Source organism: Periophthalmus magnuspinnatus, chromosome 12 (genome assembly GCF_009829125.3).
Source record: "Periophthalmus magnuspinnatus isolate fPerMag1 chromosome 12, fPerMag1.2.pri, whole genome shotgun sequence".
Taxonomy (NCBI): domain Eukaryota; kingdom Metazoa; phylum Chordata; class Actinopteri; order Gobiiformes; family Gobiidae; genus Periophthalmus; species Periophthalmus magnuspinnatus.
In genome coordinates, this window is record NC_047137.1 from 10,452,522 (window position 1) to 10,476,904 (window position 24,383).

Below are 24,383 nucleotides of genomic sequence, written 5' to 3' on the forward strand. Positions count from 1 at the left end.
CAGTGTACTGTACAAGGGCGGGCGGGAATCGGCTCCCATTGAATCGATTTTTCAACGCAGAAAGTCAGTATTGCAGTTTAAAAAGTCTTTGTTAAGGCATTGTGAGAGTATCCATTCCAGTGAAACCTGGCTTCTATTGTAGGGAGTATTATACTGATGACATAAGCCAAGATAACAAACACTGAGCTGGTAGTAAGTATAGTATACAGTCTCCCTGGTTGCATATACTTTTCACCCCGCTCTCAGATACCCCCCCTCTCGCCCCCCTCCCCATCTCCTCACTGTCCCATATCGCTGGTGTTGACAGCTTATGGACTTTAAAGGTGAAGCAGACACTATGATTTGGATGGTAGAATCGTATGTACAGTTCTTCGGTCATGGTGCAAGGTCAGGCCGTCCCTGTCCATCGGTCGTCACCTCTCATTCGTCTCATACATTATAGATGGGTTATAGAGGGCTGCCTGTCCTCAATGTGTCTCTGGGGGGACGGCGTGGACAAATGGAGGTATAGTACAGCTGGAGAGTGGGTCAAATCGTATGCTTCTATCATGGCGTAATGTATAATGTAGTAAACATGTAAAGATGACCCTGGTTTAGTCCTAGTTTAGTCTAGTCCTACTTTAGTCCTGGTTTAGCATCTAGTCTAGTCCTGGTCTAGTCTTGGTGTAGTCCTAGTGTAGTCCTGCTTTAGTACCTGGTTTAGCACTTGGTTTAGCCCTGATTTAATCCTGGTCTATCCCTGGTCTAGTACTAGTTTAGTCCTGATTTAGTAGTTGGGTTAGTAACTGATTTAGTTCTGGTTTAATCTTGGTTTATTCCTGGTCTAGTCTTGGTTTAGTCCTATTCTAGTCCTAGTTTAGTCTTGGTTTAGTACCTGGTTTAGTTGTGGTCTACTCTTGGTCTACTTTTAGTTAAGTGCTGGTTTAGTATCTTGTTGAGTCCTGGTTTAGTAACTGGTATAGTCCTGGTCTAGTCTTGGTTTAGTCCTGGTTTAGTTGTGGTCTAATCCTGGTCTACTCCTAGTTAAGTACTGGTTTAGTTCCTGGTTGAGTCCTGGTTTACTGTCTGGTTCAGTCCTGGATTAGCACCTGGTCTAGTCCTGGTTTAGTCCTGGTTTAGTCCTGATCTAGTGGAATATAAAATGTAGTAAAGATTTTTACCTAAAGAAAATTTCATCTTGAAGCAAAAGTTGGTTTTATTCGTCAAAACATCCAAATATCTCAAATAATTCTATTCATACCTGATTAATTTGGCGTTAAAGTATGTTAAGTATGGCATGAATTTACCCAACTTGCAGTTACCTTGAACAGTATGCATTCTTACTGTGAACGCCTCTCCACAGATCTGACTTGGTCTGGTGGTGATGGATAAGTTTACTGCCTTTAAATAGGTATTCTGTTTTAGTCCAAGTTAAATGTAAATGTAATGTAAATGTTTTATTTTAAAATGTAGACTCCTGATTGAGGGACAGAACACTATGTAAAGATATTTCCCTGATAAGAGTTGGCAGTTTAATTATTGTTACTGTAATAACTTGGAAACATTGTATTCTTCCGGGCAAAACACTTCCCCACGAGTAAAAACTAGTGATGCCATAGTTGCCATAGATCTTTTAATACTACACTTTAGCTTATAAGTTGTATGCTAGTTATGGCAGCTGTATCTTCCATATGTTTAACTGTATAGTTTCTACTTCTGGTGTCAAATCTTTTTTTTTTTCCTCCAAAAATTCCTACTCTGTTTATTTAAAATGTGATATATTCAAGTTACACGTTGGTTTATTTTCACTTAAAGCTTATGTTTGGATAACTTGTCATTCCAGTGCAGTTGTTTTAATTACATACAGTAGACGCGTTCTCACATAACACTCGGAGCGTCGGTGAGATCACAGGAAGGTTGTGCTGTCAAGGAAAGTGCAGGGAGTCAAACTTGCATCGTGACCTTTAGGGGGCGCACTGCGTATCGACTTTACATATCGACATTATTTGGGCTGTCATCACTCTAGGATATTGTCGCGTCAATGTCAGTTTACGTATGGAAATGTTTTACTCAATTTCAGCGTTGCGGTCACGTAGATCAGGGGTGTCAGCAGCACGCCTGGGAATTTAAAAGTATTTTGAGGATAATATTTAATATGATAAAAGTGTTATGGAGTTACATGAATATTTGTTTGGGTAATTGGTTTATTGTTTTTTATTATTATCATTATTATTATTGTTATATCTGATATTGTTACTTGAAAACGTTTTACATTTATCCTTGTAAGATGTAAAACTTATTTTGGATGTGTGCTTCCAAAAAAAACAAAAAATCCATTTCCCTGACATCCATAAACACCCCACTTAACCTTCTTTCTCCTCCTCTTCGCAGATTCTTCGGGCCAGGTCACCTCCTCTCCCCTGGGCTCTCCCACGTCTCACAGAGGGATGCACCCGTCCCTGCTCAGCCCGACCTCCATGGGGCCCTCGGGATCCTTGCACTCTCCCATCAGCACGCTGAGCTCGCCCATGAACGGCCTGGCGTCGCCCTTCTCTGTCATCAGCTCACCCATGGGACCCCACTCGATGACCTCCCCCGGCATGGGCTACGGACCCAGTGTCAGCCCCCAGGTAAGGACCAACAAAAGAAAAAAGGGATTCTGCTTTTGAAATCCAAACTAATGCAGGATAGACTCTGGTATTTAGACGGAAAGAAAGATACAATGAAGGAAGAAAATATTCGGTTAGGAAAACATCTCAGTTGGATCGGTTAAGCACATAGACTGTATAAAGAAATGGACTAAGGGGGTGTAGCATCACCCCTAGCGTTCCGTTTCAGTCAAATGAAGCTCATCGAGGCTAGCAGTTATACGGGCCAATTTTGAGCCGAGTTCCATATTTGGAATCCAACCTCAGGTATCATAGCAACCAAAGAGCCAATCAGGAACAAGCCCGGTAACACCCCTTCCTGCCTGCACCACTGACTTGGCTGTCAATCACACCTGTTGCTAATGCTAGCGGGAGCAACTTTGGTGAAAGAGGGCAGCTCATTGGTCTGTTATTAACGTTCATATCTTTATTTAGGGACACAATAGTGAAATTAAGAAAAACCTGGATCGTGTAGAGCAGATTAATTTCAAGACCAAATATTTGAAAACTAGCGATCCTTATTGTCCAGAAAAGCCCCAAAAATAACTTTACATCGCTTAAATTAAGTAGCATAGCAGGAGGTTATCTACTGTATCTCCATAATGTTCCAAATATGTTCCAAAGTATGTTCTTAATCATGCGGGCAATGTGCCACCTCCAGAAAGTTACACACTGTCCCTTTAAAAATACAACAAGAGCCAAAAAGTTAACAAAGCAAACTTTCTTCTTGAGATGTGATTGGTTGAGAGACAAAGGTAGCAGTTTGTGATTGGTTAAGATGACAGGAGGTGTGAACAAAGAGTATGTGGTGAAACTGCATGATACTGGATTGAATGTATTGACACATAGTTTTAATGTGTGTGTTTTTTTTTTTTTTTTTTCAAATTTGGCAACATCAACCAAAATATAAATGTATTATGGCTATGGCAGTTTTTATTCTTTTACGCTAGACAGTTTTATCTTTATGCCAGTTGTAATCCTATAGTATAATATCTGTAGTTTACATGTTGTTAAAGACGTTGCACCTGATTTTTACCAACTTAAAAAACAAGAAAAATACAATTAGTTCATTTTAAACAGTTTGCAATGGTTATTCTTCACTTACCTTATGTATAGCGAATATCCTAATTATTCCCAGCAATGAGTGTATAAGCACTTTCCCCAACTTTCACAACCCAGAGCAGAGGTTTGCCATAATGGTAAAGCTAACAACAACTACCATGCTAACAGTGAACATCCTGCTTCATGGACCAGGCTGCAGACACCACGCCGCAGACTTATTTTGACCTCGAGAGCTGCTTATATTGTATGTCTGCACCGGGGCAAGACAAATGTTGCTCAGATATATGGGAAAAAATCGGACACATAGCCTTTAAGTCAATATGCATTTTTGGGAGAAACCTTTGCTAACAATCTACTCCGTTGCTAACACCATTGCCAGTTGTCAGGGGCTGAGTTTCATTGTACTGAATTGGCCAGTCACTTTTAGGTTCATCTTTTGCTTGTTGGTCATTAAAGCACCAAAACTTTCAGGAGTTGCGTAATCACCTGACTGACAAAAACACAAGTTTGCTGGAAAATTACACATTTTTGAAAAAACTTTTTATAATGACCTCAAGTTTGAAAGATTGTTGTTCGGAATCACAATTGGAACAAGCTTTGGAGTTGAATTAGAGAAAATATAATTATACTGTGCTATGAGAAATTTTTACCGTCTTAAAAACCTGCAAAAACAACGAGTTCATTTAAAAACGGTTTGCAGTGGTCTAAAGTTATTCCTCACTTACCTTATGCATTCTGAACATCCTAATCATTCACCAAGATGAGTTTATAAGCTTTTCAAACCAGCGTGGAGTTTTGACATAACGGTAAAGCTAACAACTTTGCTTTTTTTTTTCAAATTGTGTAGCTTAAACATCCATTCCAAAGTTTTTTATCCAACACTGCAAACTTTGAACGTAGTCATTTCCAAATGGTTTACTAAAATATATATTTAATGCATTTAATGACTTATTTTATCCTCTGCATTTGACCCATCCCTCAATAATTCTTGGGCAATCTGTCAAAAATAATATATGATAGAGATCGAACAATATGGGTTTTTTCATGGACGATGCCAATACCGATTACTTATACAAAACTACTGTATAAGAGAAGTGCGTAGTCATGTTTTGTGCAGCTATCTCTTTGTACTAAAGTGTTCATATAAAGTTCTATCTTTAGAATACAACCTCAGTGCAGTATCTATGGACCCATCTGCAGATCTTGAGATAGGTTTGGTGAAAGTGTTTACCATTGTACATGATTTGGGTTGATGGGGTAAACCAGAACCACTTCCTCTCCCCCTTCTGTCTCGTTACTGTCTTTTTTCTGCCACCATTTCATTGCTGTATAAAACTCGCTACGACTGAGAACATCAAAGCTCGGAGTGACCTAGATTCCCCGTGTGAAAGCAGCCGATCTGAAACGTGTCCCATGTACAGTACAGTACGGCACAGCAACTGCTTTTTTTTCTGCTAACTCACAATAGTTCTACAGTCAAACAGCAACACGCCCATCGCTGCTCCTCTGTCCCACGTGGAGAGGATTAAAGTCATATTAGAGGATGGATATAGAAATCAGAATTCACACATACTAATTGTAAGGTTTTTGTATTTTGGAAGGTAGCAGTTTACAGATATTCAGATACTGGTGGTTTATATCTGTAACAATAATTACTATACTGACTTATTGTTCAGTACATGATACACTGAGCAGTAGTTTTTGGGGGTCAGTATTTATCTAGGGTACTTTTTCTTTGCACTAGTGAGGGACCTTTTTGTCATTTTTCCTGCTCTAAGGTTCAATTTGAGCTGAATAAATAACTCATTATATACAAACTAATTACAAAGTGATTAGTTTAGCTATTTATTTATTTATTTAGAATATTTTTTAAAGGTAATCCTACTATAGAGTTATTGTGTCAGTGGAATATTGTAGTTGCAATGTTATCGTTTATCATCTATATTTCCTTCAGCACTTATATATACATATCACAGTATCGTGTTTAATCCTGAAATTATGTGGAATTAGGAGGCAAAGGCACCGTTTACAATTTTGGGTTATAATATATATTTGATTCAACTCAAGTTTATTTATATAGAACATTAAAAAAAACGTCTTGAGCTGAACAAAGTGCTTCACATACGCGGCGTGCTACATAAAAAAGAACCACCCAAGTACTAACTAGGCTCAGTGTTGCTTAGTTTTGGAGATGCATTTTGAATTATTCTCATTCTAACCAATTCAAATATGCTTGTAGTGTCTTGCATAAGGACACAACAACAGTATGTAGTAGACTAGAACCACTGGCAGCATCTGTATTCCCATCAGTCTCCCATCCAAGTACTAACCAGGCCCAACCCTGCTTAGCTTTGGAGATGTGCGCTGAATTCTTGTCATTCTAACTAATGGGAGTACTGCTGGTTTTGCAATGAAATACTTTTGCGTACAAGCTCTGTTTTTAGTTGTTTTCCAAAATTCAAGAATATTTTTTCTTCAAAACATCTCATCTGTACAGTTATATATCGACATATCTCCGCCATATCACCGCCGCCTGCACCATAAGCGCATTCACAAACAGCCTGTGTAGCTTTCAATTTCCTTTAGCGCTGTAGCTGCAGTAGTTTTACAAGGCCAACATTACAGGTTTAATGTCACTGTATAAGCACAAAGGCGCGCTCAATTAACTTTTACACCAACCACTAACAAGCAGTACGCAGGGTTACGGGAGAGCGCTGCGTGCTGGAATAGTCAAGGTGTCCAGAATAAAACAGAAAAAAAAGTTTGCAAAAATCTATAGACGTATTTCGAAAGAATTAGTCAAAGTCAGGATTTTTTTAATACATTTTTTCTCTTTTTTTTTGTCCAATAGTCGCTAGCAAGTATGTACAGTGACGCTCGGGAGTTGTGAGGGAAAGAGTGAGAGAGCTGCAGAAGTACTCGAGGTGTCAAGAACAGCAGACACGATAAAACTAAATCTAAATCCCAGTGTTTCAAACCCGTATGGTCAAATTGAAAATGGCTTCTGGATGGGAGCTGAAACATCTTGTGCATGCATTAATTTATGTATGTATTTACTATGATAGAGAGATTCACTTCTATGGACTAAACCAGGACTGAACCGTGACTAAAACCAAAGCCAGACCTTCGTAAACTACGCAGTTGCCTTGAAATAATAAGAGATAATACAATGGGCATAACACAAGCCAATTGGAACGAGTTAAAATGCAGTAGAGAACTCGAAAAAAGTCTATAATGTTCAAAATCTTTAGGGGAGGACCTCAAGACCCTCCTTGTTGATAGTCTGACGTTACTTCTGGTGCATTTGTGGCACTAAAGCAGCAAGGTTCCCCAAGACAAATACTGCTGTAAGGTTAAATTTAGCTCTGACTAAATAAGGATTGAACCAGGACCAAACCAGGACTGAATCAGCTCGGTTTTAGTTTAATGGGAAACTAAATTATCTTAAGGAAACATACTCTTCACCAAATGACCCCACACAACCCAGGGATCAAACCACAGAAGATTCTCCAACTACGGAGCGAGTATTCTAACCTAATAACTTTGTCCAGAATTCATTGTCAAGCTATAACACGCTGTCTACTCCTGGTAATTGTCAATGAGATTCTTTTAAAGTTGAAACAATGCTTTGTAACCACCTCTTAGTTCAAATTCGTGCAGATGACAAGGCGATGAAAGCACTAGGCATGTCCAACAATGGTTCCATTCTCACTCCATTCTTGTCTCTCTCCAAAACCAAACCACATGTAAAAGAAGCACTTTTATCAACAGCCAAGTCCTGCATCCCATAATTTCACTTCACCCTTACGTCGCCCGGAGACCAGACACATCTGCTTAGTGTGCGGTGTCTTTCCCATTGTGTTCAGGAAGAGAGGAAGTTTTGGGAATGGTCAGTCTTAACTTATTTTGACAACTTTAAATGGACTTTATTGAAAAATACATGCTTTTTTTGCCATGTTATAATGTTGTGTCTCAAAAAATACTTAGAGAACAAAACACATGGTTGGGTTTGGAGAAGAGCTTCCTCCTACTTGTCTCCTTGGAAATGTTGTTGCTTGGGTTGTATGGCATTAAACGCATTCAAACAGCGTAGAGTGAGCCATGAAGTATTTTTAGAAGAATTAAAATGACATGTACTTATTTTTTCCACAGATAAAGCATAAATGTGTCCAAAAAAGGTTCAACCAGCCTGGATAATACACTGCCTGGCTAAAAAAGTCAACAACTGGATTTAACTAAGCAAATATGTTGGGGTTGCTGCAGTTGGTCAGGTCTAGGTTCAGCAACAGTCTGTGCTCAAAGAATGAGGTCAGCTGACACCTGAATATACTGAATGATCAGGTTATTCCATCAATGGATTTTTTCTTCCCTGATAGCACGGGCATATTCCAAGACGACAATGCCAGGATTCATCGGGCTCAAATTGTGACAGAGTGGTTCAGGAGCATGAGACATTATTTTCACACATGGATTGTCCACCACAGAGTCCAGACCTTAAGCCCATTGAGAATCTTTGGGATGTGCTGGAGAAGGCTTTGTGCAGCGTCAGACTCGACCATCATCAATGCAAGATCTCGGTGAAACATTAATTCAACACTGGATGGAAATAAATCTTGTGACATTGCAAAAGTGAAATGGAAACAATGCCACAGCGAATGCAAAGCTAAAGGCGGTCCAACGAAACATTAGAGTGTGTGGCCTTTTCTTTTTTGGCCAGGCAGTGTATAGGATATAGGGGCTTTAAAAAGTAGTCTTTGTTATGTTTTACTGTAGTGCCTTTCCTGGTTGTCTGGTGCACGGGTCACTGATAGGCTATAGTATGTCTATAAGGGTTGGTTTGAAGAAGAGAATTGGTTTGTGGTTGAAATAAAGTTTAATGAGGAACATGTCTGGATCTGAGACAGGCCAGCTGGGACTGATCAGGTCCACTTATGGAAGATGTTTGGTGCTCTGAACAATGGTTGATTTTGGCTGTGGTAAATGTAATGTAGCTAGACTCCTTTAGACTACATGGATGAGATGGTTTGAGATCAGTTTCCCAATATGTCTCTATAGTTTCAATCAAAATATAGTAAAAATGCTTTGTAATTGGATGCAGACAGTACACAGTGGTCTTATTTTGACCCTAAGCTGACCGATTTTGCTAAACTACGTGTAAAAAAATGGCACACCAGCCACAAACCCATGTAAAGGCCGTATTGTTTTTATCCTGGACATAAAAAGGTATGTAACGTTTACAAGCTACTCCAACACACTCTTTATAAGTTATAAATGAGCACAGGGCCTTGTGTCATGGTCTCCTGCTCATGTTTGTCGTTCAGTCACTAGGAAACTGTAACACAACACTACAGCACATACAGTGAAAGTGGAAGAGAGTATACCAGGGGTCGGGAACCTTTTTAGCCGAGAGAATAAAAAAAGTCACATATTTTAAAATGTATTTCCATGAGAGCCATACAATATTTTTTTACTCTGAATACAACTAAATGTGTGAATTTTTAAACAAGACCAACAATTTTAGAGTATAAGAAGTCTCTGAATGTATTGTTAATATTTGTTTTAATAATATCTGTGGGAGCCAAGTTTTGGTTTATGTGTGGTAATGCATGCAAATTAAGAATGTTAATATTTTAATGTTAATAAATGATGTTTCATGTTAATATTTGATTTATATGTATAAGCTGCACTTGTTTTATTGTATTAATGTTGATTTTGGAAAATATCTTAGGATTGTCATTATTGAAGTTTTACGTAAAATTGGTTACCGTCACTTTAAGAGCGATAGCACGCACTAAGGAAAACAGCACGCGCTGTGAGAACGTGTTAGTTGACGCAGCGCATAAAGACGGAGCCAAATTGTTTTCTTACCGTAGTATTGTTTATTTTTGAGAATTACTTGATTTGATTACTTCTGTATTTATGTATAATTTATTCATTACTTATTGTGTTAACAAATGTCAGCTAAGATTTATCTGAGAGACAGATGCAGTCATTAAAAAGCCATGTCTGGCTCGCGAGCCATAGGTTCCCGACCCCTGGAGTATACAGTATGTGGGTATATAAGAATGGTTTGGGTTTTGATGGGTTTGGGGTATGGGCAGTTGTTGTTGTTTTTTTTCATAATGAACACAACAAACATCCATCCATGCATCCATATTCTTCCACTCATCCGGAGCCGGGTTGCAGAGGCACCAGTCTAAACAGGGACTCCCAGACTTCCCTCACTCCAGACATGTCCCCCAGCTCCTCCCATGGGACCCCAAAGTGTTCCCAGGTCAGCCGTCCTCCAGCGTGTCCTGGGTCTTCCCCGGGGCCTCCTCCCAGTGGGACATGCCTTCACAACAAACAAAAAAAATGCAATTATTCACTGAAAACCAATTATACACTTGAGTATTTTAAGAAACAGTTCATAGTTCCCGGTTTGGTTTGAATTCTTAAAGGGCCTATGTTATGCCTACGCTATTTTCTGAGCTATTTTACTATGTTGTTTCCTCATCAAAACATGCCTGGAGTTGTGTTTTGTTTCATTCACACATGTTTAACACACAAACCCTGTATATTAAGGCTGAGTTCTTTTCTTAAACAGAAAACACCCTGTTCCACCTTATGATGTCATGTGCTCCACTGTGTTTTATATACATCTTGACTTCTTTAGAATAATTTGGATGATTTCAGCTCTGGAATTACTTCTCTACAGAACAAAAGCTAAAAGTAGCTGTTAACATGAAAACTACTACTTCATGGTGGAACAGAGCATTGTTTTGTATGTTTTTGATGCTGTAACAACACTCTAATATGACTTAAAGTTTACAAGAAATCATTTTGTGTAATATAGGACCTTAAAGTTCTCAGATATTTTTTTTCTTCCTTTTAGTTAAAGTATGAACCTAACCCTGCCTCTTCTGTAACGTTAGTGGAATGTCACTTTCATCCTGAGCATGACATCACCGTATAGAGCAGTCTAATAGTAGCCTATGGAGCGGTCTAATGTCTGGACAAAGGGGCAGTGTCCGCGTCCCCCCGAGGACACTTAGGTCCTGGGACGTCAATCATCCCCTCAGATGGACAGGGTTTTTTAGCCTCAGCTTGTCTCCAGGTAGCAATTAGCACAAACCTCTCTCTCACCCCCCTCCCCCTTTTCCTGTGCCGTGGTCCAGGAAGTGTGACTAATGTGTGGAATTCATTTAGCAAGGCTTTTAAAAGAATGGACCGTTCATTGTTTATTTTCTTTTTTCTTTGATATACCTCTACTAAATGTCCCGAGTAACATGTTTGCTACTTTTGTACTCAAATCTGCAAATATTTCATAATTTGCATTGGAGTTTTTTCACCCATAAGCTCGTTCTTGTAGCCACAGCTGAACTGGGGTCAAGAGACAACTAATAATTGTTTAATCACTCATCACATTCATACATAGGCGAGCGGGTAAAGTGTCTTGCCCAATGACATAATAAGCGTATGTAACTGTAGGAGCAGGGATTGAACCCACTAAACCATGAAGTCCCGTTGCTTTTAACCGTAGAAATCACTGTTTCAATTCTATATGGATTGTTGCGTCACAGGTAGAAATGTGGAGGTCTCCCGTCCTGCGTATGTCAAGTTTTATGATTCGCTCATGTTTACTTAATTTGGTGGGATAATATCTATTGTAAATATATGTTATTGTTTTACACCAATCAGGAAGCAATTTGCAAAGTAAAGTTTAAAAAATATGTTGAAAATTACAGGAAGTAGAGTTCTAAATCATTGATGGTAACACATTCACATTTTTTTTCTCAAAATAAAGGTGCTTTACTATATTTTTACTTGTAAAATAATGATTTCTCTGTGCATTTGAGGGGTTTTGATTATGGTTTCTAAGTAGCAATTGTGGAATTTCCTAGTGCAGTGTCATAATTTACAGTTAGAAAGTTACATTTTAAACCTAAAAAATTACAAAATTGAAACAAAAAAACCCTGAAATTTTGTCTTCATCTTAAATAAAATGACCTTAACTGTGTTTTGGTAAAATGATTAGATTAACCTGTCATGCAGTTTGTGAATTAATCATTGCCAAACTCGTTCTGAGCATTACTGACTTCAAATTGTGTTCATTACAGGTGCATGCTTGTATCACGTAAAAATCTCTGTAGACATATATACACACACCACATTTCCAGGCACACGCAGGACTGTACAAAGTGACAGCTAAGGAGCAAGGTGGAAGGAACAACATTAGTTTAGGGTTTCAAAGATCAGCCTTCTAAAGTAGGCCCTGGCGCTATGGCTCGAATGCCTCAGGGGTAACAATTATTTTAGAGCCCTGAGTTTTGTCCTCCAGGCAGGAGTGTGATGTGACACAGTTTTCACACCACGGTACAGACAAGCAGACGGGCAACAGGGACTATTCAAGTGGAGGAGTGCAAGACAAGGCGCCCTAGGTCTTTAAAACATTAAGAATAAGCTCATTTTGGCACCTGGTTGAAATCTTTATTATGAAATATGGTCTGATAATACTATACAAACACACCAAATTAACAAAACTGTGTTGGAGTGGTTGGCGGTCTGCCTCCCCATCTAGCTCCTTGCATAAACGTCATTGATGTCATTCAGTGGTCAGATCAGAAAACACTGAGGAGAGCTTCCTGCATTACCACTTAATGGCATTGTAAGGTGGAACAGTGTTTTCAGTTTAAGGGAAGAACATATCGGTGTTAAACATATCTGAATGAAACAAAACGCAACTACAGGTGTGTTTGATGAGGATACATTATAACATAAAAATAAAGATAAAAAATTGCGTAATACAGGCCCTTTAAAGGAAACATCAGTGATCTGAATATAGAACTGGAATGGTATTGCTTAGGGACAATATTTTGTTCCTTAGATACAATGTCAAGACCAATAGCAAACAACAGCTTTTACATAACGCTTGGCAATTACATCATGCTTTTGTACTCCTCAGTGCAATAAAGTAATGCTTTATACTGGACATTTTTATGTTCATTCACAGCCATTTCAGCACATTACTAAGGTCCCCATCCAGCAACTTGCATAAACGTTGGTGACATTGGTAGAGTGGTCAGTTGTAGAAAAAGCGCTATGTGAAGTTGTCCATTTAAACGTCCTAAGTTTGATTCCCATGCCAGATGAGGTCTTCCTGTGCCGAGTTTGTATGGGTGCCTGAGTGGGTGTTGTCTATGTTACTATACTTGAGTCTCCCTCATCAACCTAAAGTGTGCAAAATATACCCTTGGGCAGTATCACTTAGTAATCTAGTTTAAGATCTGGAGATGGGTCCCTGACAGGCTGCTTCATTGACAGGGAAGGATAGGTCAAATGGAGACTACATTGAGCCTGTCTATTCTAGATGAACAATGAACTAGCAAAATTTAAATCAGTCTGCCAATCTAGTTATCCAGTTTCCAACCTGGATTCATAGGGTTGTCATTTCCAATTCTTTTTATTGCTATGGACCATATCATCATCATATCTATAATTGCCAGATCATATCAGTTCTATCATATAATGTATTTATAAACAAAGCAGTCTAATTACTCTCTTTGCAAACATTAGAAGCATAATTCATTGTTAACTTATTAGCCAATACACCAAAGATTAAGAATTTTACAACCGTGACAGACTGTTCAGTTCGTAAATGAATTATTAACTATGGAAAACTACAAATCTTGCACTAATGGGTTAACTTTGCCAAATGGAAGTGACTGGAAGATATATGTCCTCTTATTTGAAAGTCAATTTGTATCATTACCTCATCAAAATTAGCGCATATGGCCTTTTTATTACATCACTCGTGCAGTGATCTTTAATTGGTGACCTCCATGTCTTGCTCAAGGGCATCGCTGCTTATGGTGCGAACGCTCGACTATCCATCAAAACATGAATGATTCACAGTGTCAAATGGATTTCATAATTATGCAGTCACTATTGTCTGGTCTGAGACAAAGAGAAAATGAAGCAATGAATCAAAAAAAAAAAAAAAAATCTTGCCATATGGAAATGTAATTGGAATTTCAATGGAAAAGTCATAATGTGTATTATGGTTTATGTGGCAGAAGTAGCTGTCGAGATCATCTTTGCTCAAGGTGAATCAATACATTTGCACGACCCTGTCTTCTTTCCAATTCTATGTCTCACAATTTTGGAAGATTTATTGCTATTGTGGTCCTTAGCAGCTATTATTTGACTTGTAGATCATATTTATTTGTCATTTTCCAGAGCTTTGTGAAAATCTGCAGAAACAGAACAAATGTTACTATAATTTTGATGAAGATGGACAAAAAAAAAAAAAAAAAAAAAATCACTGTGTAATATTTTTTGCTAACATTTACCAAATTAAACTTTTTATGACAATATTTCCTTTGTTTATTTTGTACTCGCAGTCCAGAATTGTATGATGCGTTGTAAATGGGTAAAAGAATAACAGACCTAAAATGCTGCCCTGTGGCACACCTTTGCCATCCTTGTTTTGTTTGCATTAATTTGACTAAAACTTAACCACACCAGGAACAATTTGTTTTCTATTCAGTGGTCTGTGTCTTTTAATGTTAAAGTTGTTATTATATATTTTATGCTTTTATTGAAAATTATGTTGTTCCAGATTTAAGTTGTATGCACCACAAATGATCTGCAACATTTGTTTCTTATGAAGCTGAAACCACTAAAACATACTACAATAAATACGCTTTTCAAATGCACAAGCTTTAGGTAAATTCCATTATACCACGGTCAGTGAGAATTCCAAATCTAGCTGCTGTGCATTATTTCTGTATTTTAGTAGTCACATTTTGGAGGGCATATTTGACATCAGATTATTGAACATGGAGTATTATATAAAATTTACTTTTTGGAGCTTTCTACCATGTTATAATGTTGTGCCCACACCAAAAACATGCCTGAAGAGATTGTATATGTCATCCATGCATGTTTGAGTAACATTGTGATCTAAATATATTATGTCTTAAAAATGTATATCCTGTATCCTCTTTATTTATTATTATTATTTTTTATTTCTTTTTTTAAATTTTATTTATTTATTGTAAGTTGAATCAGATTTGGAAAAAGGTTTGAAAATCAGATAATAAATATTAAAATTCTTAAAAATGCAATTACATCCCATATGCAACTATATCCCAGTTTAACCAAAAACGACATCGACAATTATTACAGTAACAATACGTATCCAAATATGCCATATCAATACCAGATTCATAATGCCCAAAGACATGCACTCAACCCCTCTCACACATTCCCCATTCACCACTCGAGACCCCGTGCTCTTCATGCCTCTTACCGTCTTAATACCCCTTTTCAATTCCACAAAAGTTCCTGTCAAAATACACACACAAAAATGCACGGAGCACCAGCGGATTCATTTTATCTGTAGCGCCGCAGCGTGTGGCGAGGGTGGCGAGCTCCGAGCTGTCTGCTGCAATGTGTACTGCCTGCTAGACCCTATCCACCGGGAGAAGAAGGAAGACTTGTATTAGCGATGATGGGAGGAAATGATTTCGCTATAAGAAGTGCTTAGAAGGAGTTAGCGCTGCTTAGTAAGTTGTCACGAAAGGTTTTCATTGAAGCGGACTGGTTCATTAATAATTTTTAACAAGGGTTTAGAGGGTAGAGGAGAGAGATGAATAGGGAATAGGCTTTGTATACGGGCTTGTGGTGTGCCATGCGAATAAAATGGAAGCGTTATAGCAAAGCGTCTATGCAGTAGAAGTGGTAGCTTTTAGAGTTTACTGTTAAATGTTATAGTTTCCCCTTACACTCTTGAAGTCGTATTTAGATTGGTTCATGCATATTTGAGCAATCGCTTATTTTTAAAACGCCATATTGCTGATCAACTCCCGTTTTCATCGTTCTCGGTATTCTCCAACTTGTATGCACTTAAGTCTCCAATTTTGTTTCCTTAATCGGCGATACACATACGATTCGGCAGCGTCATGTACTTGTCTTAGTGCAAATGAAAAAATCTGCCCGCTAACATGATCTCCAGCTGTCCGTCGAAGGTGCCAGCTCTTTGTTGTTATGGCGTCAAAGTTAGTAATTCCATGGTTGCGAATGATTCAAATGTTTCTAGTGCAAGTGAATGTAAGTGCCCAACCTAAACATGCAGGGTTTGTGTGTTAAACGTGTGAATGAAGCAAAACACAACTCTAAGTATGTGATTCATGCATGTTTGAGTAATCTTTATTCCTCTAGATTCAAAGCATCATTGTGCCAAAAAAATCCTGTTTTCTCCAACTCCCATATACGTCCACTGTTCTGTTAAGGATTCCGCAGCATAGCACAGGCATTTTGGTTCAAAAATATGTCTTGAAACTGAAAAAAAGGTATTATTAATAGTTGAAAGTACGCTAGACCTGGACTGGCTGGACTGATAAAATCCCGGTCACCAGTTCTGTCCCCTACCTCTGTTTTCGTCCAGAACACATTGGGACCATGTGTTCCTTCATTCTCATTGTCGGTGTAACTTTGCCCCAACAGTTTATCCACAAATAGCATTCATGTCCGTTATGCATGCCTTGGCTTGTGTTGTGTTGATTTGTGCACTTGTATGTGTGAAAACAGGTGTCTTTCACAGGCAGCCATATTGATTCCATAGGCCCTGTGACTGTGAACGTTCCCCCGTAGAGTATTATCACCTCGTGCTCTGAAATCCTATCCCGCTGAAGGGTATGCTTCCACTCGGGGGTGTAATGGGCAGTGGGCTCAAGTTCTGGATGTCTTGATTGTTGGAGGGAAAGTATTGTTATAGTACACTTTAAAGGGCATATGCTATGCAAAAGTGCTTTTTTGACCAGTTATATTGTTTCCCCTTCATCAAAAACATACCTGGAGTTGCATTTTGTTTACTTCAGGCTTCTTTCATTAATCCATTAATGCAAAGTTTTCTTCTCTGAGCACACTAAAATGCTCCATTTGTATTTTGCCCAAATTGTTTTGCCACAGGTAAAAGTACAGACTGCTGCAGACTACCGAATTCATCTCTGGTCAATTTGTGTTCACAACAAACATGCAGCTTTGATTAGCCTAGTGTAAACTGTTGAAGTGTGTTCTCCAAATGTAGATTTTAAGTTATCACATGTGAAACACTTACCCAAAAGTGACCAAAACCATGTTTATAAGTGAATTAAAGCTCCAAGAAAGATAAGATAAGATCTGCCTTTATTAGTCCCACAGTGGGGAAATTCCAGTATTGCACCGCACAGTTAAAGAACAGAAGGAAAATGGTACATGCAATAAAACAAGATAATAGATAAATAGCTTAAAATAATAAAAAAAAGAGAGACTTAAAAATAAACTAAAAATAGACTCTAATATAACATCTCCGTGAAGTGACTTGAGTATTGCACATAGGTATAATTGAATGGCACATCAGTGTTTAGAAGAACTGATAAGAACTGATAATACGTCTTCTTATATATATAGTGTAGGTTATATACTGTGGGATTTGAACCTCAAAGTCTAAAATTGGTCTCATTTAATCCATTGGAGTCACTTAACTTGCTTTTTGTTTTTATTCTCTCCATATTCTCACCTGTACATAACCATAGTCATAGCCACTTATTGCGCATAATAGTGTTGTAGCTTTGTATTCCTGTTTTTTTTTGCACTTCTGATGCCATTTGAATCCTTACATAACACTAGGTAATTTTAGGAAAGGTGGAGGAGATAAGTTTGTTTGTTGAGGGAAGTGAGTGTGTTTGCAGGGGTCAGGGGTGAAAGGTCACAGGGTTATCTGGGGGGTGACACCGTGACCCTGTCCACACCTCCTCAGACCCGGCTGTGAAGTGTCGTCTGCTGTCAGAGAGAGATGGATGCCCGGCCCCCCTCACATGTGCGGGTCATGGGGGGTCAGAGGGGGTCCGGGCTGGTGACTTACTCAACCCTGGCAACTCAGCTGTCAGGGTGGGACAGCTGACCAACTGCAGTGCTAGTAGTAGTAGTAGTAGTAGCAGTAGTATTAGTTTATTCAGTTGTTTGCAGCAATCCCATTCATTCAAAAAGGAAATGTTGTAAAGTTTATATATGTAAAATGTTCAGTCTTCCTGTCCACCAAGTCAACACAGCACCAATTGAAAACTTGAAAACTGTGTTGTAGTCCATATAGAACTTATTTGCTGAAATAATCTTTGCGTCGCCCGAGGCAACTTCCTGAATAAGGCAAAAAGCTAAGTAAAAAAAGCTGTTCAGCGTGGTAAATGGTCACATTTTTATATAGCTCTTTTCCATCTCCAAGGCACTCAAAGCGCTTTACATCAGGGAACCACTCACCCATTCACACACACATTTATACACCAGTGTACACAGACACTGGGGGTGAGGGTGTACAGCATTCGTCTGTGGGAGCTGGAATCGCACCGCCAACCTGGGTGTATGTGGATTGGACATACACCCAGGTTGACTGAGCTCCTGTCGCCCCTTAACTGTAAATAGCATAGGAAATCAATGCAACTAAGGAGCGAGGTGGGAGGAGTATTACTATATCTAGATAACATATTCTAAATAAATAATTTAAAAAAATGAACTGGTTTGTAGTAGTTATTTTTTTAAAGCTACATTCACCATTCACATACTGCTGTCATATTAGTTTGACCAGTTTGTTACACACAGATGTTTTAATGGGGAAGGTTTCATAAATCATTGTTCAAACAGCCACTGTGAAGGTGCAACAGCAGATTATAGGATTTTAAGATACCTGTAACGTGTACACTGATCAGATAAATAAATAAATTAAAGCCAGAAACAGTGATTTCATGTTTGTGAGTATAGACAATTTGCTTATTTGAATTTTGATTCAATGCATAAATGATAGATTTCATTTTGGGGGTGATAGTAGCTCAGTTGGTAGTGTTTGTCCATTGATCCGTAGGTTTGGGGTTCAAATCCCGCTCTCGACATAAATGTCATTGGTTGAGTGGCCAGATCCACTGACCCACAGGTTGGCGGTGAGATTCCAGCTCCCACAGATGAATGCTTTTGTTGTGTCCCTGGGAAAGGCACTTAACCTATCTCACCCCCAGTGTCTGCGTACATTGGTGTATGAATATGTGTGAATAGGTGAGTAGTTATTTGATGTAAAACACTTAGAAAATTAGAAAATATAAAATGTGACCATTTTATATTTTCAAAGCTCTTCACAAAAAAGCATTACTGTTATGATGAGTCCACGCATTGACTGTTTTAGCTGCCCCAACGCTCATTTTTAACAGCTATACCAACTTTCTCCAAACCATTTACTTACTTACCAATTTCCCGAACACGCCCAAAATAAAAGAAATAATAATAAAATTTAAAAAACAACTTTCTTTCCCTGCTCAATCCCGACACCCCCTCTCCAAAACAATAGCCTGTTCAGCTCTGCATCTCCTGTAACCTATTAGCATTCAAACTCCGCTGTGGAGGGAGAGATGGTCCCAGGAGCGAGAGGAGGAGAAAAGAACGAAAGAATGAAAGAACAGACAGGAAAAACTGAAGACAACAGAGACCTTATGCTTAAGACTGGCTTAGCTCATAACGACACATCAAACGCACCTCTCGTCTGCACACAACCCTCCCGTGGAAGCCTTCACTTCAAGGGCACCTTTTTAGACAAAGTTATCTTTCGGAGTGTGCATACGGAGAACAAATAACATCCGTGCCGTGAGTTTGTATTATGCAGCAGTGATACAACAGCAGTACAGCATGTCCGTAGCCAGGAATAGAGCGCGCCAGGCTTAGCACTAACATGGTGTGTATATGCAGATCTCAGTATGTACCTCTTCTGTTGTGCGTTGAATTAAAATAAATGTAATAAAGTGTGATGGAGATGTTATTAAGGTTAGTTGATGTTAAAAAAATGGACTATTGGACTAGAAATTATGGAGGGTTTATCCGCTAATTCTTTCCCAGGAGATGTTTCCATGGAGATCTTCCACAGTTTGGCAGTTTGGCTTCATTTTTTCAGTTTTTATCGCTGAAAAAGTACATTCTTACTTGCCTGGCGTCTAGAATACACAGTTCTTCAATACTTCAATACGAAGATCAGAGTCGGGAAACCAGAGAATGTAGCTGTTTTCAGAATGGCCGTGATTGACAGGTGGATTAGCCAATCAGGGACACGCATGGTCTGTCACTATCGGGGAAAAAAAAACTGGAAAAAAAAATAGAGGGCTGGAAAAACATTGTGGATTTCTGCAGAATCAATGAGCAAATCTCAAGTCAGATAAATTTGATTTTATTTGTAAATGGTAGCTAGGTGACTGATGAGCTCTTTCTTTTCACATGCGTCACTGAAAAAAACGCAAATCTGATTGGACGATCACGTTTAGCCGAGCTTGAGATGCAAAGAAGTACAAAAAATACAGAGAAATATCATTCTTGATTTACTTGAGTGGCTCACCTCTCCACATGTCTGAGCTGTAATATGGCTTGGTAAATTTAATGCCATACTGTGGAACATTGCTAGTGCTATACTTATTTTTACCTTCATAAAAAAACATAACAAATTAATTTTAAACTGTTAACATAGGTCCAAACTCATTTCTTATGGTACTTTTTAACTACTATTTCTACAATTCTATTTCTTCATCATAAAACCTCCAACACAAAGCAATAACATCTCCATGGTGACAAGCAGATGATATAGCGCCACCAGAAAAGCTACGTTGTACACTTTCTCTTAGTCTGCAAGAGCATTGTAGGAACTTGAAAACAATTACTGCAAAACGTCCGATTTACCAAGCCCCTAATTGATGTTTGGAACCGATACCAGTATTAGTTTTGGCATCTTTGTTTTTTAGTTGCGTCTAATCTTGTGTGGTTTAGTCTAATTTTATCCTAGCCCAATTTTAGACCTCATATAGACCTGGCTTAGACCTGATATAGACCTGGCTTGGCTCTGGTGGTACTGTGAAAGCCAAAGCTCAAGTACTTGGTTTGAAAATCTTCAGGCTTATGCGTTAATCTTACTTACGAACTCCAACCTCGCTAGCACCCATATAGCCCCCCATACCATCTCACAACACATCCATCCCACCAGCTGTAGCTAACGCGCTATAGCTATCTCTGTACACTGACCTCACTCTAATATTAGCGCCACCAGTATCCGAGCTTTCTCTGTGAGCCATTAATTTATCATGACGCTGCGTTTGATTACCAGCTCGCTCCAACCAGGACCCGGTGGGGGGTTGGGAGCGAGGGGGGAGATGAGGGCCTCCTAATCACTTCTATCAGCCGTGTGGAGAATGTGACACCCGCGGGCGAACGTGGGCCCCCCGCTGTGCTGTGTACGTCCTTCGCTGCACGTTACATAAGCGCATGTGAGCGGGTGGGCTCTACTGTATACTGTAAAAGGGGAATTTGGAAATAAGTTTTTTTTTTCTCATTAATATATTTCTAATTGAATATTTTAAACATGTGACACCACGCAGGACTGCCTTGATTAGATCCAGGTGTTATTGTTCCAAACTTCTGGATGTAGGGGCGGAGTTTGAAGATACCTGTTGGGCCAATTGCACTGTTCCTTATGCCTCCAGACCCCGCCCCTCCTCCTCCACTCCCCTCAATGTCTTCTTAAGTCGTCCAGGTACTCCTCAGTTTAACAGCTCGAATTAAAATGTGGTTGTGGGCGGAGTTTAGGTGTATAGTCCCATCTTATTCATTCCTGACCTTTTTCCACCCCGCTCGCTTTTGCCTCTAAATGTGTCGTAAAGACTGACAGAGGGACCAAAGATACAGACTCGGGGAAACAGTTCAAGAGTTTATTTGTAGATATATGAATGTGAGTGAAGGTAGACAGAGCAGTGTAGTAGGCAGTAGTTTTGGGGCAGGTCGTGGGTCGCAGGGTCAGAGGCTGGGGTGTTCGAGAGCTGGGTCAGAGACGGAGGCGCAGAGTGGTTCCAAGGTGTAGGAGCGCAGTGGATACACGGACAAATAAACCGGAGCACGACATGAAGAAAAAACAGAAAATGACAAGAATACTGGAAGGGCCCTGAGTGTTGGGTCCTCAGTCCTTTAGTACTCACAGGTGAAGGCTTGATTGCTTGATTGGAAGCAAGTGTGTGGAGGTGGTGCCAGAGTCTCCGCCCAGCTCCAAGCTCAAACACAGAGGGGAGGGGGGAAACCAGCACAGGACACACAAAAAAAAAACCCCAAATCTTGACAAAATGCTCCACAACCGTGCTTTCTTTGTGGCGGCACTTTCGGTTAAGCAGGATTCCCATTCATTTCAATGGAGAATTTGAGAAAAGTTTTGCCAAATTATGACATAAAGTAGGTGCATTTGTGTAGAATGTTCATACAAACCAACAAGCCAATGCTGCACCAATTCACTGGAGGCAGCCATATGCAAAATAATACAACCTGAATGTCAATGGCGGCGCTCATGGGAACTTCTGATATAAGGTGAATATGCCCACCTACCCACCTGAAGATCGGTGGTTCAAATCACGCTTTGACTAGTGTATACTGTTGCTGTGTCCTTGGGCAAGACATTACATCCATGAAGGCGGTGTGTGACTGAGTGATTGGCAGACGTGGCTACAGAAAAAGTGTAGCATCATCAAGTGTGGACTGAGTGAATAGTGCAGACTAAAGAGCAACGCAGGATGGAGAAATATTCAAAATGTTATTACCTCCATCCTGATTGGCAGGTCATTTTGTCATTTTTGTCATCTGAAAATACTTCATCTTCAAATTATAAATGATGTCAAACAGGCTTGCCAATGTCAATAGCCACTAAACATCTCAAAAATACACAAATCAAGTTTAATAGTGCGATAGTTTTGATTCAAATATTGCGTCATAGGCTGCTTTGATTGATTGCATTCCCAATTTGTCCCAAGATTGAAACTGTAAGCCTGTACCAATAGCCTCCCGATGACATAATGCTGGAGGAGTGGAGGGGTTTCCCAGGACAATATGGCTTAGTCCAGCTGGCATGGCCCGGCCGCAGCGCACACGTGGCCTGTTTTTTTAGAAGGGAGGTCTACAATGACTAATCTCAACAGCTTTCTCCATCTTGCTTGTATCTAACAAGTCCATGTCAATGTTTTGTTCATTTTACGCTAGAACCAAATTTGTGGGAAAAAATTGCATGTTTTCCTAATATGGAGAGTACATTGTGAAACTACTGTAAATAGCAAACCCTCAAAGCGCTTTACATTTAAGGAACCACTCACCCATTCACACACACATTCATACGCCAATGTACGCAGACACTGGAGGCGAGGTGCGTTAAGCGTCTTGCCCAAGGACAGCATTCATTGCGTCTCCAGTCAATGGATCTGACCACTCAACCAATGATGTTTATGATGAGAGCTGGATTTGAATCGCCAACCTTCAGATCAGTGGACAACTGATACTACTGATGCTACTTTTGCCTTGTATGCTATATACGCAAAGTTCCCCAAGGCGTTATATTAATCTATTCTAAGATAAACTTTGCTGTTCATGCCAACAGAGATCGAAATTAGAGTCTGATGTGGCAATGCCAGTGATTTTTTTTGTTTCAATCCAATACCAATTAAGTCTGTTTTCTCGATATCGATCTGATAACAATGTATTTTGGATAAAAGAAAATTAAAACTCCACTGCAGTATATTTCCTGCTGAATAGAGGGGCTATATCTTCTCTTGTGCAACAACTGCAAATAGTAATTCGTATGTACAGCTCATTACAACTCATTTAATTTGTGCAAGGAAAGAAAAATAAATACTAATTTGATTTAAAAAATATATATATTTTGTCTATTTTATAGTAATTCTATTGATGCATGGAAATTCTGATACAAAATACAACTTTGCGAGGGGAAAGAAGAAGGGAAAACAACTATAGCATGGTCAAAAGCTCTGAAAAGTTGATTTTGCAGAATAGGTCTGCTTTAAACTGATCAATATCCATGGAAAAAAGCAGATGGTGCCACCAAGCTAGGTTATAAGTCTGATCTCTGGAGAGGCGTGGAGAACTTATATTAAAGTATGTATGCTTTGTCAAGGTATTTTAACCAATAACAACACCTGTAAGCATTTATATTTTGTATCAGAATTGATTACCTACTGTTTGGATCAAGATATTAAGTATATTGATCTGCCTTTCACTAATTAAAGGGGCTGTACTGGATTTATTTTCATGTAATAGAAGAAAACCTGTTTTGCAGTACAGATATATTGGGACCTAAACAGCTCTTAGGGTTAAAATAAAACTACTGTGTGCTGTCTGCATCTTATTCTGAAAGTTTATATCGTCCACGAAACAAGAATTAATGCTGGTGCGCTGTTAGCATGCTAGTTTAATAAGGAATACGTTTGGACCACTGCAAACTAAAATGAGGGTTCCGGACATTTATAAGACATTAAGATCGTCAATATTTACACCATAAATGCCACCTTAGCTTCTCAGCCCTCAAATTAGCACGCTAACGCCTAACGACCTTCCATTCTTCAAGCCCCCCCACCCTGCCTCACCCCACCCCGCTGTGCCGCCGTAGGGAGCCCTGTTGGTGCAGATTAAGTTGCATGGAGCTCTGAAAATAGACGGTGAGCAGTAGCAGGTTTACTCCGTCAGACAGACACACACGTAGGGGCGCTTGATTGAGACCTCGCAGGCTGAAGGAGACAGTTAGAGGTTAGCATAGCGCCACAGGCAAAGAAGGACGACTCTGACCCTGCGTTTAAAGGAGAGAGGTAAGAGAGAGAGAGGAGAGGGGGA

At 39.3% G+C, this 24,383-nt stretch overlaps 1 protein-coding gene across 6 annotated transcripts in view; it reads left to right on the forward strand.

Annotated features, from left to right (window-relative positions):
• rxraa (retinoid X receptor, alpha a) overlaps nt 1-24,383 on the forward strand; it is a 221,505-nt gene that overhangs the window by 139,526 nt on the left and 57,596 nt on the right. For 3 of the 6 annotated variants that reach the window (XM_033976212.2, XM_033976216.2, XM_033976215.2), the window contains exon 3: nt 2,371-2,609. In XM_033976212.2, the coding sequence (XP_033832103.1) occupies nt 2,371-2,609 (239 nt within the window). The remainder of the gene's footprint in view (nt 1-2,370; nt 2,610-24,383) is intronic. The other 3 variants (XM_055225681.1, XM_055225683.1, XM_055225682.1) reach the window with 1 other exon arrangement.